The sequence below is a fragment of the Phoxinus phoxinus genome (assembly GCF_949152265.1).
Source record: "Phoxinus phoxinus genome assembly, chromosome: 5".
Lineage (NCBI taxonomy): Eukaryota > Metazoa > Chordata > Actinopteri > Cypriniformes > Leuciscidae > Phoxinus > Phoxinus phoxinus.
Genome location: NC_136880.1, coordinates 21,172,993 through 21,192,512, shown reverse-complemented (window position 1 = coordinate 21,192,512; position 19,520 = coordinate 21,172,993). Strand labels below are relative to the sequence as shown.

The 19,520-nt window shown below is 39.8% G+C and overlaps 1 protein-coding gene across 1 annotated transcript; it reads right to left on the bottom strand.

Annotated features, from left to right (window-relative positions):
* Positions 1-704: 704 nt before the first annotated feature.
* LOC306999247 (uncharacterized protein) lies at positions 705-11,875 on the bottom strand. Its single transcript, XM_079613773.1, has 6 exons — positions 11,738-11,875; positions 11,050-11,191; positions 8,087-8,265; positions 7,779-7,850; positions 1,197-1,238; positions 705-1,109 (listed from the first exon to the last, which is right to left on the bottom strand). Exons 1-5 carry the CDS (start codon positions 11,807-11,809, stop codon positions 1,224-1,226), a joined length of 480 nt encoding a protein of 159 aa, XP_079469899.1. The 5' UTR covers positions 11,810-11,875; the 3' UTR covers positions 705-1,109; positions 1,197-1,223.
* Between the last annotated feature and the right edge of the window lie 7,645 nt (positions 11,876-19,520).

Below are 19,520 nucleotides of genomic sequence, written 5' to 3'. Positions count from 1 at the left end.
TATGTCAGAAAAGAAAATGAAATGACTCAAAAATATTTATAGAAAATTCACCCATTTAAACTTGTTTTTATTATTCAGTTTGGGTAGAAGTATATGGTGTTTTATAAAAAAAAAAACATATAGAAAATAAATGTGTGTGCTGTTAAGTGGTTAGAAAAAATGAAATCGGAATCGGCTAAAATCGGTATCGGCGGGTCAACCTTGGAAAAATCGGAATTGGATTACAATACAAAATTGTAATCGGTACATCTCTAACCATTATGGGACTAAAGTGCATGAGGGAGTGTGCCTCAAAATGACCACAGCAACACACTGGAAATAAAACCAAATTAAATTGCCTTCAAGTAAATGCATGTATTTGTAAATTTCTTTCAAAACAGTGTTTTAATAAAAGTAAATAAAAGGATGTCTTGAACACTCTTCTGGCCCAAAAACACTTTAGAGAACAAAACCCACAGACATTAAAGGTTGTATCAGCGATTTCAGGCCCAAACATAAATGATCACATTCATCTAATCTTTCCTAACAATCCGCTAGCTGCCCGCCCCATAAGCATGCCGTCCAAAAACCGCGTCTCTGTAGGCAGCCTAGGCTCTGAGATCTGCACACAAAAACAATGGGTTTCACCAACCACCAAAATAAACAGTGTTCCAACCAATCACCGCAAAATCTCAAACCACAACACCCCCACCTTTTGTGTGCAGATCTCAGAGCCTAGGCTGCCTACAGAGACGCGGTTTTTGGACGGCATACTTATGGGGCGGGCAGCTAGCGGATCGTTAGGAAAAATTAGATGAATGTGATCATTTATATTTGGGCCTTTTTTGGGCCTAAAATCGCTGATACAACCTTTAATGGAAGGCAACACTGATCTCTCGAAGAACTCTAAGATGATTTCTTTTTCAACATCAAACCTCGGTTCCTCACGAAATCCCTAATATTTTGGGCCGTTCTTTCTCTCAGAACAGGGTCCTCTGCAGTCTTGCACTGCTCACACTCTGCCTTTGTTGCAAGGTGTCCCTTTGAAATATGGACTCTGAAATGTTTCATGACAGCATTCACTTCATTTGGGCTCCATGGCCTTTTCACTATTCTCCTCAATTTGGTCTCTGTAAAACAAACAAACATACATATGTATACCTATACACCTATGTATATACATGGAATAACTTTAATATACCCAAATGTTTAAATACCTCTGGAGTTCTCAGTTTCATCCTGATTTATTTGGCTTTTTCCTGAGGGGTAAAAAGCAACAATTAAAATGTATTCCAGCCCTACAATCTAAACAGTTTCGGACCATGTGAAATATCAGCAGATAAGCACACAGGGAAAACTAGTCTCTGGTCCTGTGTAACACGAAAAGGACCACTTTACACTGAAATGGTTTTTGGTGAACTGAGTAGTATTGGATGAGTTGATCAGAAAGATCAACACCTCCCATATTCTTGTTGTATTCAGTGACAGGGGTTGGGCATGGAATGGATTTGGTGTTCCAGCCTCCATCCTGAGTTCTTACCCTTCTCTGAACTGTGTTGCCAGAGAAGGCCGGGTGAATTGTGGAGCAGAGACTTCCCGAGTGTCCATCCACTTTACGAAAACCAGAGGGCCGTCACGGATCCACCTGATGGTGCCCCTAGGATCCTTTTTGTTCATGGCATTTGTGGTTGTGCGGGGGCATCCTCGTCTGTTGTCCCTGTAGGTGCCACATGCCCCAAAGTTCATGCTGTAGAGATCCATGAACAGCTTTGGACTTGTGTAGAAGTTGTCTACATACACATTGTAGCCACTCCCTAGGAATGATTTGTTCATGAGGGACATAACCGAGTCGTATGCCAGTCCTACACCAGAAGCAAACACAGACTTCCCCGTGTATACAGCAAAGTCTAAAGTGTACCCAATGCTGCTGTCTGCCAGCACAAAAAGTTTGAAGCCCCACTTAGTTGGCTTCGCCTTCATATATTGCGTCATGCCAGTGTGAGCCTTTGTTGCCACCATCCTCTCGTCCACTGAAAGGTTCTGCCGTGGGCGATAAAATGCTCTGCATGCATGTTTGATGTCATCTAAAAGGGGCTTCAGACGAAACAGCCGGTCATAAGCTGGTGTCCCTCTCTTCCGGTCGTTGTGGACATCTTCATCAGGGTCGCTCATGTGGATGTTCCAGGAAATGACCTGATACCTGTCACGTGCCATCACTGAGTGGGGAAACTGTTGGCTGAAAATGGTGTTTGTCCTCCAGTAGTCCCGGATATTTGTCAGTCTCACCAGTGCAAAAAAGAAAGTCAGTCCTAAATGTCAGTCCACAAAGTGGTTGCTGCACTGTCACTGACAAAAAGTTTGAAAAGGTCCAATGGTGTGTATATGGATGATGTCCCGGCTTTATTGTTGGGACGAACCTTTTGGGCACTGGAGGGATGTCTGGCTGACTCTTACTGTTCCATGATGGAGTTGGGGCTGCTGGCTGTGGTGATCTAGATCTCGACCTTGTGGATTCAGGACTCTGTCGACCCCTCAAGCTGCCGGATCTGGATCTTGACCTTGACCGCGCTCTCCCTCTAGACCGTGACTGCAGCCGTCCATGGCCTATTCTAGAGTGCGGATCGTGCCGAATTTTTCTGTCCGAGCCCGGCCCGCGTCCGACAGAGCAGTAACCGAACCCGACAGGCATACAGATATTTATGTTCGAGCCCGACCCGAGACCGAAAGTTAAAATCCCGTTTTTTTTATTCTCATACTAATGACACATGTACGTTTGTTTGTGTGGAAAGCCCGCTTTTATTAAGCAACTTAAGGAAGAGATTCAGAAATGTCAATAGATGAGCGTGTCAGCGCGCGGAGCAACAAGCGCACGTAACACAGGCGTACATGCACGTGTTTCGTTGTCACGGGCCACGGCTACATAAACAAATTTCCGCACACAGGAAGACAGACGTTATGGTAATATTTTACATATATTTTAATCACAAAAACGAACGTTTGCATCAAGTGAAAGCATCAGGCACATTGGCTACCTACATAATAACCTGTTTTAAATTTAAAATGTTCAATGTCTTCGCGCTGATGTGACTGAGCCCGACCCGAACGACCCGACCCATCATTTCTAAATATCTGTCCGAACCCGGCCCGGCCCGTCGGGTACCGGCGGGTCCCGTCGGGCTCGGGTCGGGTATCCATCCTCTAGCCTATTCCTGGCAGCTGCTGGGATGCTGCAGCAGAAGTGTGAGGCTGGGATGCTGCAGCAGAAGTGGGAGGCTGGGCTGCTGCAGCAGAAGTGGGAGGCTGGGATGCTGCAGCAGAAGTGGGAGGCTGGGCTGCTGCAGCAGAAGTGGGAGGCTGGGATGCTGCAGCAGAAGTGGGAGGCTGGGATGCTGCAGCAGAAGTGGGAGGCTGGGCTGCTGCAGCAGAAGTGGAAGGCTGGGATGCTGCAGCAGAAGTGGAAGGCTGGGATGCTGCAGCAGAAGTGGAAGGCTGGGATGCTGCAGCAGAAGTGGAAGGCTGGGATGCTGCAGCAGAAGTGGGAGGCTGGGATGCTGCAGCAGAAGTGGAAGGCTGGGATGCTGCAGCAGAAGTGGGAGGCTGGGATGCTGCAGCAGAAGTGGGAGGCTGGGATGCTGCAGCAGAAGTGGGAGGCTGGGATGCTGCAGCAGAAGTGGGAGGCTGGGATGCTGCAGCAGAAGTGGGAGGCTGGGATGCTGCAGCAGAAGTGGAAGGCTGGGATGCTCCAGCAGAAGTGGAAGGCTGGGATGCTGCAGCAGAAGTGGAAGGCTGGGATGCTCCAGCAGAAGTGGAAGGCTGGGATGCTCCAGCAGAAGTGGAAGGCTGGGATGCTGCAGCAGAAGTGGGAGGCTGGGATGCTGCAGCAGAAGTGGGAGGCTGGGATGCTGCAGCAGAAGTGGGAGGCTGGGATGCTGCAGCAGAAGTGGGAGGCTGGGATGCTGCAGCAGAAGTGGGAGGCTGGGATGCTGCAGCAGAAGTGGGAGGCTGGGATGCTGCAGCAGAAGTGGGAGGCTGGGATGCTGCAGCAGAAGTGGAAGGCTGGGATGCTGCAGCAGAAGTGGAAGGCTGGGATGCTGCAGCAGAAGTGGGAGGCTGGGATGCTGCAGCATAAGTGGGAGGCTGGGATGCTGCAGCAGAAGTGGAAGGCTGCGATGCTGCAGCAGAAGTGGAAGGCTGGGATGCTGCAGCAGAAGTGGAAGGCTGGGATGCTGCAGCAGAAGTGGAAGGCTGGGATGCTGCAGCAGAAGTGGAAGGCTGGGATGCTGCAGCAGAAGTGGAAGGCTGGGATGCTGCAGCAGAAGTGGGAGGCTGGGATGCTGCAGCAGAAGTGGGAGGACCCTCCTCAGCGGAAGAATGGGAGAATGGGAGCACTCTCTCCCCAGCCAAAAGGTGTGACCAACCCCCCACTACAACATCCTTGAGACATTCTCTCCACAGCTAAAAGGTGTGACCAACCCCCCACTACAACATCCTTGAGACATTCTCTCCACAGCTAAAAGGTGTGACCAACCCCCCACTATCCTTTGTTTGTATCTCTAGGTAAACTCAATGGCTGAGAGACAAAGTGTAATCCACAACTCATACTACTCTGGAACAAACATAGAAAACGAAATACTACTTTTACAGAACTTATTATTACATATTTAGAAAATTTATATTTTATTATATTCGGGGTTTTTTTTAATATACTTTTACAGTAAAGAAATAAATGGAACTTGCTCTTCAGCAGGGTCTAGACCATCCTGGTAATCTAGTTCCTCATCAGTCAAAAAGCTCTCTTCTCCAGAAAATCCATCATCCTCCATGGCATCAAAAAAGGCAAGCGCTTGATTTAGATCCATGTTTCTCAATCTCTGACGATCCATTATTCTCCGTGTATTCTTCAAAACTCGCGTCTCTCTGTGCGTCTCTCTCCCCTCGAAACCACTGTGCCGTGCGTCTCTCTCTCTCTCTCTCTCTCTCTCTCTCTCTCTCTCTCTCTCTCTCTCTCTCTCTCTCTCTACAATATCAGCCTTGGTTCATGCGTAATGACGCACACCAACGTGGACGACGGATCAGCCTGTCATTGGTCAACAACCTTACGCAAAGAATCACGTGATATCCAAAATGGCAGCTAGCATCGAGCTAGCGGCAAAAATTACAGAAAATGTATAAATTATGGACATCAAGTGGATAAAACTTGGATATAAGCGTTTGGATTTATTGCTGAAACACTCTGAAAGGACGCACAAGTTCCAGGCTGGATAGAAAAACTTCTGTAAAGGCTAGAAAGACACCAAAGACACCCCCGTGACGGCTAGCTCGTTAGCTTTCTGCTGCAAAAAACGGTAAGAAAATCAATCAAATAATATAAATATTTATCGGAGGAGTCGTGTGGCGTCGTGGACGATGCCGTCGGGCTCAAAGGGTTAATGCAAATGGGTGGAGTGTCTGTTCCGGATGCCTCCTGGACGCCTTCCCGGGAAGGTGTTCCGGGCGTGTCCCACCGGGAGGAGACCCCGGGGAAGACCTAGGACACGCTGGAGAGACTGTCTCCCGGCTGGCCTGGGAACGCCTCGGTGTCCCCCCGGAAGAGCTAGAGGAAGTGGCTAGGGAGAGGGAAGTCTGGGCATCTCTGCTTAGACTGCTGCCCCCGTGACCCGGCCCCGGATAAGCAGAAGAAGATGGATGGATGGATTTGTTTTAGACAAATATGCTTGCACTCTGTCCCCAACTAGATATATTTAAATTAATGAAGGCCACTTTTCACTGGTAACAAAAGACATTTAGCATTATCAGGACCCACAAATATTCCCCCACTGCATTATATATATATATATATATATATATATATATATATATATAGTAGTTTAATATAGTATTGACACTAAAACTCTGTAAACTTGATTGTTTCCCCTCAAACAGTAATTTTTATTTTGGGCGTCCTATACACAATACATATTGTCACTATCCACAATATATATTGTTGCATTTTTGTATTGCGATACATTGCTTAATTGACAGCCAATCGGAATCAATTCTGCTATAACATGCTTCAATATATAAGCGGCAGTCAAAGATGCGATCACAATAAACAGAACGTTACCGTCTGCTGGTTGGACCCTAACACAGTTATGGTTAGTGTGAATGGGCCTTAACAGTTTACGTCTCTGTGACTGAAAGTCACAAAGCATATCCAGATTGAAAAGTGTGCATATTGGGTCTACAGCTTATCCACAATAAAGCAGCCGACACATACCCAAAACAACATCTTTTCCTCAAACCCTATCCCTGACATGACGGTCCTCGTAGTGGAGAACTGTCCTTACATTTCAGGTCAGTGTCATGCCCATCCCCCAACGCACGAGTTATGAAAATGAATGAACCGAGCAAGGTACATTTTACTCGAATTTGAGACGTCACAACAGGGTCTTTAAGACACCAGTCCACGTCAACCAGTCTAGTATGGTGCCCAACTAGGGCTGGGCATCGTTCAAAATCTTTCGATCCGGTGCCAATTTCGATACCTCAGTTTCGATACCGGTTCCTAACGATACTTTTTTCGATACCAATTTTATGAAATCCATTTTAACAAGATTACATAACATATTACCTCAGAAAAACTTTTTTTTTTTTTTTATTTAGTTATAATTTTTTTTAAATAGTTTGACTCATGCTCCTTAGCCTGTGCACAAAGGAATAACATTTTTTTTATAAAGTGCTCATGCTCACCAAAGCTGAATTTTTAAATAAAAAAATACAGTAAAACTTTAGTAATATTGTGAAATAGTATTACAATTTAAAATCGTATCTAATATATTTCAAAATGTAATTTATTCCTGTGATGTCAAAGCTGAATGTTCAAAATCATTACTTCAGTGTGACATGAAACTTCAGAAGTATGAAAACAGTTTGCTGCTTAATATTTTGGAAACTATGATAATTTTTTTCATGATTCTTTGATGAATAAAAAATTCAAAAGAAAAGCATTTATTTAAAAACTAAATATTTTGTAACATTACACATGTTTTAATGTCACCTTTGATAACTTTAATGCATCCTTACTGAAAAAAAATTCTGACTAACCAACACAGTTTTGAACGGCAGTGTACATTCAGTAGGTTATTATTTATTGCAATATAAACACTGGAGTGATCAACAAGGTATCTCTTCATTTACCAGTCGAAGACGAAGCAACTTTCTGCTCTTATGTTTACTCCGTGCTCTGTCAAGGTCTTCATCGTGTTTGTCGTGGTACCGGTCTTTGCAGCAATTATTTTACCGCAAATACTGCATTGCGCTGTTGGCATCGAGCCTGGAGAAATGTAGCCACACTTTTGATCGACTTTTCCACATCTTTAAGGTATTATGTGTGTGTGCTCGCGTCTCATATGAATATGTGCACGGAGAGTTTGTGTGTGTGTGTGTGTGCTCGCGTCTCATAAGTATGCGTGTCGAGAGTCTGTGCGTGCGCGCGCGCGCGTCTCATATGAGTGTGCGCGGAGAGTTCCGCGCGTTTCGTGTGAAGAGAGTTTGCGTGTATGTGCGTGAGCGACTTTATGTGTGTCGTTGTGCATTTCATATGTATTTGTTTGAGCACTGACGTTGACGAGTTAACTCCTTAGGTATCGAAATCTGGAACCGAACAACATGTCATGTTTCGATACTCGATAGTATCGAGGCAATTCGGTCGGTACCTAAAAAGTATCGAGACTCGGTACCCAGCCCTACCCAACCATCCTACACTTAACATTGCCTGTGTCAAAGAGAAGAAAACAATGAAGGAACATGCGCTCACTTACTTTCTGTTTCACTGATGAGGAAGGATTCACACTGCATTCAGTCACAGCCACTGATGTCTCGTCACACAATTCCTGTAATTATGAGAAAGACAGGTACAACACTGAGGCAAGGATGTTTGCCAATTGGTCACCGCAACTAATTCTAGTATCAACCAAAGTCTAAATATCTAGTGTCCCTTTCATTGCTCCGTCGTGCACAAAGCAGACATGCAGAATTTTTAAAAATAATCTGCATCATATAAAAAACTAACATTCATGAAATACAGAACATGGTTGACTTTCAGTGATAAATTCTTTAAGAGACTCACCCTTAAACGCCAAGGCCAAGAGGAATCCCCATAGTTGTATGTGACCTCCTCATCTGGAAAGATATGTCTTATACTAAACAGACACAGGTGTGGCCTTCCGTCAACAATGACTGTCTTGACTTTGCAATTTGGATCATTCACCAGTCGTCCAAGTGAATGTCCACCGTACTCTGTTGCATCTATGTTGTGAAAAATAGTGCAGTAAGAAACTTAAAACATAGACACACACTGAAACATACGGTTCTAACTGAACATTTGGGTTAGGCTAACCTTGGCCTATTTAACCTATATTCAAATACACATTGTGAAAGTTAACTTGACTTCCTAAGAATTTAATAGGTCAGATGATCCACTTAAGGTAAAACAATAATACCCCAGTTGAAAAATAACCATGTTATTGATTATCACTAACTAATAAGTTCCTCATGTTATGAGAACCATAGCAAATCTGCTATTGTAATAGTGCTGCACGATTAATCTTATCGCAATCGCGATGTCAAGCCTGTGCAATTATATGACGCAAAATGCTGCGATTTTATGTAAAATAAACAATGGGCTGGTACGCAATTAACGCAGCATCTGTTATTTTTTGTCATCCTTTGGCTAGTGTTACATGATAATGCTCTCATGCGATTGCTTAAAACCATTCATGCGAGACAAGTCAAAAGAGAGCGCGCTGAATAGGGATGGGCATCGTTAAGAAATTATCGATATCGATGCCATTGTCAAGTCTGCTTATCGATGCGATTCCTTATCGATTCCCATATCGATTCCTGTACTATTTGCTGAACACTTACAGGGTGGCTTTGAGAGTTGTTGGCTTTGAATGTCTCATTTAAAGTGGTTTTAGAGAATGAAAACCAAGTGTGGAATATCAATACAGAAGTTGAATGCTTCTGTAAAAGAAAAAGTGAACATTTCTAAAACAATGATTCTGATCTTGATTCAATATCGATTCCTTTGGATAAATATTAGGTACAGTAGATGCGTTAATATGTTAATTTTTCTCCTCCCAAAATAATCTCACCTAATGCAGAGCCCTGTCAGCTGGTATTATTATTAAAGGTTAAAAATAGCATCTCAAATTATAATAAAATGCGTTTTTTTATGACAACCTTATAATATATTAATGATATAGGTAAAAATATAATAAATATGCAATATATTATATTTAGCAAAATACTCCTCTCAACAGACAATTTTTTAAGTCTACCTACGTGCTGTGATTATTAAATGGCTTTCCGGTGAACTTAACATTACGTGACTGAGCTGTTTAGTGTTTATGGACCTCTTTCTGAGGTTGAAAAACACTTGATCGATCGATTTTATTACATTTCGTAAGTTGAACTGTATCTTTCAAATAACCTATTGATCATTCGAACTTAAGTTAATTTAGGCTACTATTAACTTAGTAGTAGCCTAACAGATGATCGGCTCACGTGCCGCTTGAACTGAAATCTGTCATGTCAATTTACAAGCACCAAAACGGTGTTTATTGTTTGAATTTTGTAATTAAATTGACAGAATCTGAGAGCTGGGAATTAGTTTAATGTCAATAGTACCGTACGCTTCTCTGTCGGTGCTTTCTCTGCGTGAGAAAATGGATGTGTGGCGTGAGAGCGTGTGGAAAGTGACAACTGCGTGAGTCTCACGGTGAATTCGTGAGAGTTGGCAGCCCTGCGTGCAGATTCAGTTTGTAAATGTTTTTGGCGGGTGTGCTTGTGCAGCCGCGGTCTTGTTCATTTGCTTTGTTGTTTTTGTATCTCTATGGCAAACGCGCTGAGCGCGTTCGGAACTACGGGAGCCCAGACCGAGCGTCGGCGGATGTTAAAGAGAAAACCGATTTTCATTCAAACATATCGACGTACACTACACATTCGAGTTAATCAATAAAATATATTTATCGCCCAGCCTAATGGAAAGGAACATTCGGAATCGTTAGTGGAATCGTTAACGTGTGGACGTGTACGATACCGATGGATCGGAACGTTTGGAACCGGTTCCAAACCGGAACCTGGAACCGATTCCCAAGCCTAGCGCTGAATGTCCGACTGTGACTCATAGAAAGACACGCGCCAGAAATACAGTTCTCTTTCGCGCTTGAACGAACAATAACACACAATTATGCCAAAATGTCGTTTGTCGAGTATCTTCATAACATAAGAGCAGTCTTATGATGGAGGTATAGAGTTGTGAGAGAATGAGGCGCATGTGAGATCCGCGTCTCTGTCAGCAGCGGCTGCTCTTAAAGGGCCAGCAGCCAAAGCTTTCTGTCAGTAAAGTTAATCAAAGAACAAAGGGGACAGAGAAAATTACTCACTGCTCTTGACTAAAGAACTTATGTAGCTTTAATAAGGATTAGTCTATTTATTATGTTTGATAACTTTATTAAATTTCTGTATACCTGAAAGACAGGAAGGGCACAGGTAAATATGACATTTATTATGGGTTTATGTGATGATTATTTGAAGTTCACTTAAATTAAAAGCTGTTATATTTAATAAAGTCTAATAAATGTTTTTTTTATTATAGCTTTCAATTGTAATGATGGAATCACTGTAATGTTGGATGGCTATAATTAATGTTTTTAATGGGGGTGGATTAATTTATATCCAGAAATCAATGGCTTCGATGTTATCAATCATTTAGTTGTTGTTGCTAGTTTGAGTTGAGAAATACACATTTCAGAATTATCACTAATCGGTGTGTGCATTTTGCTTTAGATCCAAGCAAGTAGACTCATGAAACCATTTGTTTATTATATCGCAATTGCATATTCCAATTGCAATATTGACCTCAATCGCAATATGACATTTTCCCCAAATCGTGCAGCCCTATATTGTAATAATAATAGTAATAATAATAATCATCATAAGCATAACTGTTTTTATTAGAATGACATGCAACTAGTTTGCTCTGAATATGAACCAAAAATAAATAAATAAACCAAAAAAGAAACTTACCAATAACGTGTTCCATTCCATGTGAAGTCAAACAAGTAGTTGCCTTGAACATCTTTAACATGTTTACTTTGAGAGAGAATCCCACGGTATTCAACAACAAAGGTGGATGGTTCAATGTGCTCAAGTGCAAACACACCTCTCCCTAAAAGAGCAAAATAATATATAATAATACAAATAAAACATGAATCCAAGTGCACCTATATGTTACACAGCTAACCAACCTATCCTTTTAAAGAGTTAAATCCTGTAAAACTGTGTAATGTAATATGAGGTGCAAGAAAAAAAAAAGAAAAAAAAAAAAAAATCAAGCATTGGTTTTCACTGTGATATAGTCTACTAGTTGAATTTGGTTGTAACCAAATTAGGTACAACAAATAAAATAAAATAAAAATAAATACTTAACTATGAATACAGAGAATAATGTAAACATTATTCTCTGTATACATAGCTAAGTATTTATTTTAAAATAATAATAATAAAAAAATTGTTTAAAGTTTTTTTTTTTCCATCTCTTAACCTTTATGAAAATGAGCGGCTTACCCAAGGGTAAAATGTGTGAATGTGAAAGATCATGTCCATACTGCCAGCAATAGGCCTACTTTGCATTCTTACAAGTGCATGCCTACTTTATGATTTGATTTGCCTGCAGTCTGAACATAGTCAGATTGCCTTGTGGTGCACAATTTACCTTTGAATGTGTTGATTTGTCGTCCCTCAATGAAGGCTTTGTCTTTGCCCGACAATATGTGTTCTTTTGCATCCTGCTCAGGTTTTATTCTCTTCTTTCTTAACATGTTGACTGAAAACATTCCAGACAACATAATTAGTATGTGTGTATATATATATATATATATATATATATATATATATATATATACATATTAGATAGATAGATAGATGCTTTATATACAGTACATTATTGTCAGACTGTAGTCTATATCAATAAATACAACATGTTACACATAAATAGTTGATAAGTGAGGTTTTGAGGCTTGCTACTTTTGATAAGAAACAGTCTCCGATTTCAAATTCAGTCCATTTTAATAGCATTTTATCACTCTTTAATGTGGCGCCTCAGATCAAACGAAGCTAAACTCGTTACTTACAAAAATTAACTATAGAGAGAAAGTTTTAGAAAATGTTACATGTATTACACCTGATTTACATTAAAATAATAGATGTAAAATCAAATTGGAAATAGAATCGAAAGAATGTGAATTAAAATTGAATCATAAAATGTCTGCTAATATCCAGCCCTAAATGAATAAACTAAATATTTTTTCAAGTCATTCTAATGACAGTAACATTACATTAATGAAAGTATACTTTTACATTAGTTTCGTTTCTGTTTATTTAATAGATTTCTGTATCTTGCTGTATTAAACTGTAAATGCATCCACTCAACTTTACCAGTCATCATGATGACATGACAACATAGATTTGATTTATTTCAAAATGTAAATTAATTCTCTCAAGCATCCATGGAGATGTATCTTTCATCAACTAATACTAATACTTGTATGTATCTATGAACAACAAGAGAATTTCGTTTAAGTACCAAACAAAACAAAAAACGTGAATAGCATGTGCAAGTTGTTTGGAGACGCCATTTTAACTGCTTATGGACTTATAATATTAGCCCGATTAATGGCCACTTTTAAAGTAACGTTAATGTAACTAAAGTTATTCAAAACTGTCTGACTCACTTAACTCCACAAAGGTAGAATATATAAATAAACGCACTTACCTTCCTCGTGATAAAGTGAAAATCTCCCACTATAGCTCGTCAACTTCGCTCGAATTCTGCTAATTAATCTTTCATGATGATGATTAACCTTCAGATTAATCCATAGACAGTGGATTATTCACACCGTCACACCACACGTCTGCGATAGAAGATCAGAGGCGCAGGCGCGCTGACTTTGACGGGTGTGAAATGCAGCCAATCACTGACGAGGATTCCAGCAGCCAATCACTGACGAGGATTCCAGCGTTCCACCAATGAATCGCGCTTGGGCGTGGTCTGGGTGTATTAGCGTCGAATTTCACATAGACAATCACTGACGAGGATTCCAGCGTTCCACCAATGAATCGCGCTTGGGCGTGGTCTGGGTGTATGAAATGTGTATGATACTGCAGTAGCGTCGACTTTCACATAGAGGGAGATTATACACTCTGAGCATACACTGGCACACACTGAAAAACGGGTACAACGGATTTATAAGGACATTTTCAGAAAAAGCGGGAGGTGGTTAGGCGCAGCCTGATAAGCCTTTCTACACTGCTCGACTTATGAGGACATTAGTGCTGTCCTCGTAGTTACGGTATGTCCTCATAGAGTCGGTATGTATCCATGGTTTTTGTCCTCATAATCCGGTCGCACCAACACACACACACACACACACACACACACACACACACACACACGACAATTTTCTAAACAAATATGAAACCTGAATGCTATAAAACAATCAGAGTATTCTATAGTGATGTGTAATATTAACAGTATTGTTTAATATATAAAGTATTAAGTAAATAACTACATGTTTAGATTGGCTATACATCTCTTTGCAAGGCTAGACCTGTCTGTATCATGCTGATAATGTAGGAGTTTCTTTTGAGTGTTGTGCAGCAGGCTGTTAGTGGAGAATATTACTCTGAGATGACATGGTGACCAGACTCAAAGGAAAACAAAACAACAGGAGATGAGAAATCAGCGCAACCAATAACTCACTGCAAACCTGACATGATGTGTGCGTGTTTGCTTTAGTGTGTGACTGAGAATGCATGTGCAGAGTGTTTGTGTGCATGTGTTTTTTATAGCAAAAAAATAACAAGAAATGTGTGTGTTCAGATTGACTGTAGCTACATTAATCCCCATATCTTTAATTAGACAGTACTGTACAATATTGTATTTCTGTTTGGCACATATTTGACAGTCTGACTTGCTACGCGCTGCAGGCTTTGTGGAAAAGCAGAATGAAGCTAGATTTACATTTTCTGATAAAAATGTGAGTGGTGTTTGTACAAGAAAAACTTATGTAGATGTTGTAGATGGTCAACAGTTACTATGCTGTTGCGTGCTGTTGCTTACTGACTTAAAGTCACCATGAAATCAAAATGGGCAATTCTTGTTTTTATGGAATATACCAGCATTTATTATAAATGATTTATCCATTTTTTAAATTCATGTTCCCTCGTAATCAAAATAACTTCCCCTCCCTCTTGTAATGACATCACTTCTCTTCTCTGATGATGTGTTTACTGGCGCGAAGGTGGGAGGGACAACCTGTCACTCACATGAGATCACAACAATATTAACCCACAACAATCCAATGATCCAATCAATTTGATGAACAAAATCTATTCCTGCTCTACATTTTTTTTCTTGTTCGAGAAGCTGCTTCACTAAGATATACGTCACATGAATCCTATACGAATGACAATGGACCCCATTGACTTTCATATGAACAAAAAAACATTTTTTTCACAAAGTCATCTTGACAGAATTTATTTTTCGGGTGAAGTGGTGATATGTGATATGATATTGTGGTCTCCAGGTATTCCTCATATTCTATGTTAGTCTGCAGTAATTATTAGTACATCATCCACCAAAGAAAAATCAAAAGCTTAGAAAAGTAGTACACCCTCTCTCCAAAAAAAACCCTCCAATATGTGCAAATCCCTACTCCTAAATATAAGCAAATGTAGTAGTGATGCTTGCCTTTGTAATCCCCACTAATTACCTTGTATTTTCAGTGTGTGTTCATATTACATTCCAAATGAGGTAGAGATATGGTTTTGATATGCTACATTTCATTGGACAGTATTTATCTCTGCACTAAGATGATCTTTAGTTCCACTCCATAAAGAGCTTGTTGAACATGGTAATTATAAAGCTTTGAGCGCTAATAGCAGAGGTGGAAAGAGTAATAAAATATTGTACTCAAGTAAAAGTACTACTACTTCAATGAAATTTTACTTAAGTACAAGTAAAAGTACTGGTCTAAAAATCGACTCAAGTAAAAGTAAAAAGTAGCTCATTTAAAAATTTACTCAGAGTAAAAGTTACTTAGTTACTTTTTTAACAGCGGGGGTGGGGTGGGGTGGGGGGCTCTCGCGTGTAGGGTTGTAACGGTATGAGATTTGCACAGTATGGCAATGTCTCCGAAAATAGGGATAGTTCACCCAAAAATGAAAATAAGCCCATGATTTATTGACCCTCAAGTCATCCTAGGTGTATATGAAATTCTTCTTTCAGAGTTATATTTAAAAAGTCCATTAAAGTGCCTCTATTCACCATAAAAGTGCTTCCATACGGGGTTAATAAAGGCCTTCTAAAGCAAAGCAATGAGTTTAAGAAAAAAAAATCCATATTTAACATGTTACAAAGTAAAATTCTAGCTTCCGGCCAAACGCAGTCTACTTGCGTCTTTAGCACAACTTACGCAATTTATGACGTCGAAGTAGATAGTGCGTCATGGCATAGCGTAAATATCAGCAGTACGTCGCATTCCTCGCATAAATTGCGCTTTAGACTTAAAGGGCACCTATTATGCCCCTTTTCACAAGATGTAAAATAAGTCCAACACACATTTATGTTCAAACATCATGTAAAAGTGAATTTTGCATAATAGGTGCCCTTTAAGTGGAATCTGTATGTTCGTGTGGCTGGAAGCTAGTTATTTTACTTTGTAAAGTTTTAAATATGGATATTTTTCTAACACAAATTCATCGCTCTGGTTCAGAAGGTCTTTATTAACCCCCCGGAGCCGTAAGGAGCACTTTAATGATGGATAGATGCACTTTTATGGACTTCAAAACAGAAACGGCCATTCACTGCAGGATATTTGTTAATATAACTCCGATATTTAAAATTCTAATTATTGTTGTTATTATTTTGAGAAGTATGTTCTATTGTAGGCATACAATAGTAATACACCGGTAGGCTATTTCTATTATAATTTCTCCTAGTTACACTAAACTTTTATTTTGACGGGTTCTAGTGAAGACCTGTTTTAGAGTGTATTTGACAATGGTTTTTCTCAAATAAAATGATGAAAATGCTCATTAGGCGTTCTCTCAGAGCAGCTCTCTAAATGTTCATGTAGCCTATTTCATGTCCTCATATTGTTTGTGAGACGCTGAAAACACAATGAGCATCAGGCATACTTGAGTATGTAGTAGACTACAGAAGCGACGCAGCTCATTCACACAGAGGCACGCAGAACAAGCATATTTACATAGCAGTCTTTTTGCGCTTTAATATTCAGAGACCATGTCGCGATTTATTGCACAGCTCTACTTTAAATTTATTCATATAGCCTACATCATTTGCGTGTTTTACGTGGAACCTGCGTTATGTAAATTGAATTTTCATTTGGATTTTGGATTCGTGGATTCACTCTGCAAACGGGACATACCTTTATCTGCACGGATGGATGGTGTTCTATGTTTCCTCCTTTTGCAGCCACATTGCGTCCACATTTTTTGCAAATTGGATATCTATCCTCGAGGACAACCACGCGTTTTTCCTACATCTAAAGTATTCACATGCCCATATGGTTCGCTTCATACGAATTCGACAGCGTTTCACTTTTAGCTGGGTCTGCATCACCTTTTTTGCGCGTTTGTTCTCGCCATAGACGGTTCTCCCGCCCTTCAATCAATGCAGTAGTTTCCGGAGCGCGATTTTTTTTCCCCCTTGTAAATTATTATTTTATTTATTTTTTACTCAGTAACGGATATGATTTAAAAATGGAGCGAATTACAATACTTCAAACAAAACGTACTTAAGTAAAAGTAAAATTACAGATTTTAAAAACTACTTAAAAAAGTAGAAGTACACAAAAAAACTACTCAATTACAGTAACGCGAGTAAATGTAATCCGTTACTTTCCACCTCTGGCTAATAGTTACACTGCTAAATTAAGCCAGGGGTGAGCATGAAGCTCATAAGGTGTGACTTGGTCTCGCCTCCTGCTATCAGTCAATAATAGGTTAAATGACTTCAGATAGAGTCGTGGTTGGAGAGGGACTATGATGAGTCTTCTTAAGTGTAATTACAGCATGATTCACTTGATCCTCAATCTCTTTCATGTAGGAAATTATAAGCTAATGTGCACCAACTATATGATTCCCACCCCAGGTGGCTGTGGACGGGTCGTTTCTCTCATATGACAGTACACTATTTTATAGCAATTAACTATGCGAAAGGATATAATCATCTGTGATTTCTCTGATGAAACATCCTCAAGAGTATTTGAACCTCAGAACTCTTGATTCCCTGCCCGTGGCGTGCTCCCCAGCAAATGTACAATATATCCATCCAAACATCCTTTTTTCTTTATTGTGCGAGTTAATGTAAAGAGATTTTATTTATAAATGTAAAACTGACGAGATCCACGTCATTATGGATTCGTAGGTGATTCGGGCTCAGTGGGGTCTGTCCCTCATGTTCGCCTGTCTAATGTTCTGTCACTGACACTTCAACAACTTTTCACTGATGATCGCGAGCCTTCTTTCTGTCTGCATTCAGCCATCGTTCTATTATTAGATATAGGGTGTTTCTATAATGTCGTCGCAGACAACTTTTCTATACCTGTCCAGAGTCTGTTTATCTGGATGTAAAAGGCCATTTCACTCGGCTCAGTTTTTTTATGATTATAGCTCTCAGTGCTGAAATAGAAATGGAGATACAGCATGAGCCCTTGATGGCAGCAATAACGCTGAATAAGATCCCATATGTCTGTGTATTTCCTGGCCAGCCAGGAGCTCTCCTGTCCTTTGGGCTTTTGTTCTGATAAGTAATTACAGTGGGTTTCATAGTCCCTAATGTCCTTGTTGGAGAGCACTTTATAAACATTGAGCACATAATAGCTGTCTGAATGCATTGGCAACATTGTAGGCCAATGTGTATGGAAAACAAACAGCAGGCTGAAAGATTGCTCTGAATTACAGGTGTTGTGTCATTCACTTTATCCTGTTTGGATGTAAGGCAGTGTATTGTGCTCCATGCGGCCTCGGATCCACCCTCAGCCATCAACACAACTTGTTGAAAACACATTAAGCTGTCAATTCTGGCAAACCATCTCCATTCCATCCTCTCCTCAGCTTCTTCAATGTTGGTTTTTTACCTTTCGGTTTGTTGCACAAATACTGTATTTAGCCTGTGTGTGTTCATATGTGAAGTTACTTTTATTGGGCACATGCAACTTGTTTTAATTGGTACCCCTCTGCTATTTATTTAGATTTTCCCATTATATTTCATATTATATTTTGATTGTATACAGTGTGTAATTCGTTTTAAATTACAAATTAATAATTTCACATTAGTATCACATTTTATTGTAAGAGAGAATTGTGATTTGCATACTAAAATTCAAAAGTTTTTTTTTAAATCAGCAAGGACGCATTAAACTGTTCAGAAGTGACAGTAAAGACATTTATAATTTTACAAATAGATTTCTATTTCAAATAAATGCTGTTCTTATTTAACTTTCTATTCATCAAAGAATCCTGAAAACAATTGGTTACCACAAAAATATGAAATGGTAAGTAATTATCATAAGAAATGTTTATTGAGCAGCAAATCAGCAAGATTCTTCAGAAGACTGGAATAATGATACTGTTTTTGTTTTTTTTGGAAATTCACAAGGTCATTGATGCGCAACTGGTTTTAATAATCAAAATCGTTAAAACAAGTATTTACTTTGTTTCACTATCTGTCCAAGAAAATCACTGGTTCTGAGACACGCTCAAGGTCTTAACTGTGATTGTCCTGATCCCCACTGTAACATTCAAGAAGGCACACGTGTAGCCTGCAATACCCCTGAAGAAACAATTTTGTGTCATGCAATTTGAAGGATTTAGGGAAGATTTGTATTGTTTATCTATCTGTCTGTCTGTTTTTGTAACCCTTTTTCAAACCTTTGCTCTAGAGCATCACATCATACAAAGTTTGTCTTCTCCTCTTATTGTGTTTACCACATATACTGTTCAGAGAATAAAGAGTCTATGCCCTTACAAGAAGAAGGTATGCTGTGTTCATTACTTAATTGGCTCTTAATGAAGGCTCTGTTGGCTAATAAAACCTCACACTTTTCCTTTTTGAGCTAATGAACCTCTGGAGGAAGTGATTAAATTTGTTATTAAACAGGTAGAGGCTCAGACGCTCGAGTGATTAATTCCCATGGTAATGCCTTTACCGTTCTAAGGCACAGTCCAAAAATAATAAAAGACGCAATTTAACAAATTTTACCTCCATCTATGAGTTTATGTTTTTAGAAACCTGCGAAAATGTGCTATTGCTTTCAAACATGATTATGATTCATTATGCTTGCATCCTAAGGATACTTATGCAAGGTGCTTTTCACTATGAATAAATATCCCCTTTATGGTTAAAACCCATTTCTCATTTCTTGCATATACATTTCAAGTCAGGTTTACCTATATCATGGCCATTTGAAAGA

Coding starts and splice junctions, on each gene's coding strand:
- LOC306999247 (XM_079613773.1), bottom strand. CDS start 11,809: ATGCAAAAGAACACATATTGTCGGGCAAAGACAAAGCCTTCATTGAGG. Junction 11,192..11,737: donor ACAAATCAACACATTCAAAG/GTAAATTGTGCA, acceptor TTGCTCTTTTAG/GGAGAGGTGTGTTTGCACTT. Junction 8,266..11,049: donor TGGAATGGAACACGTTATTG/GTAAGTTTCTTT, acceptor TTCACAACATAG/ATGCAACAGAGTACGGTGGA.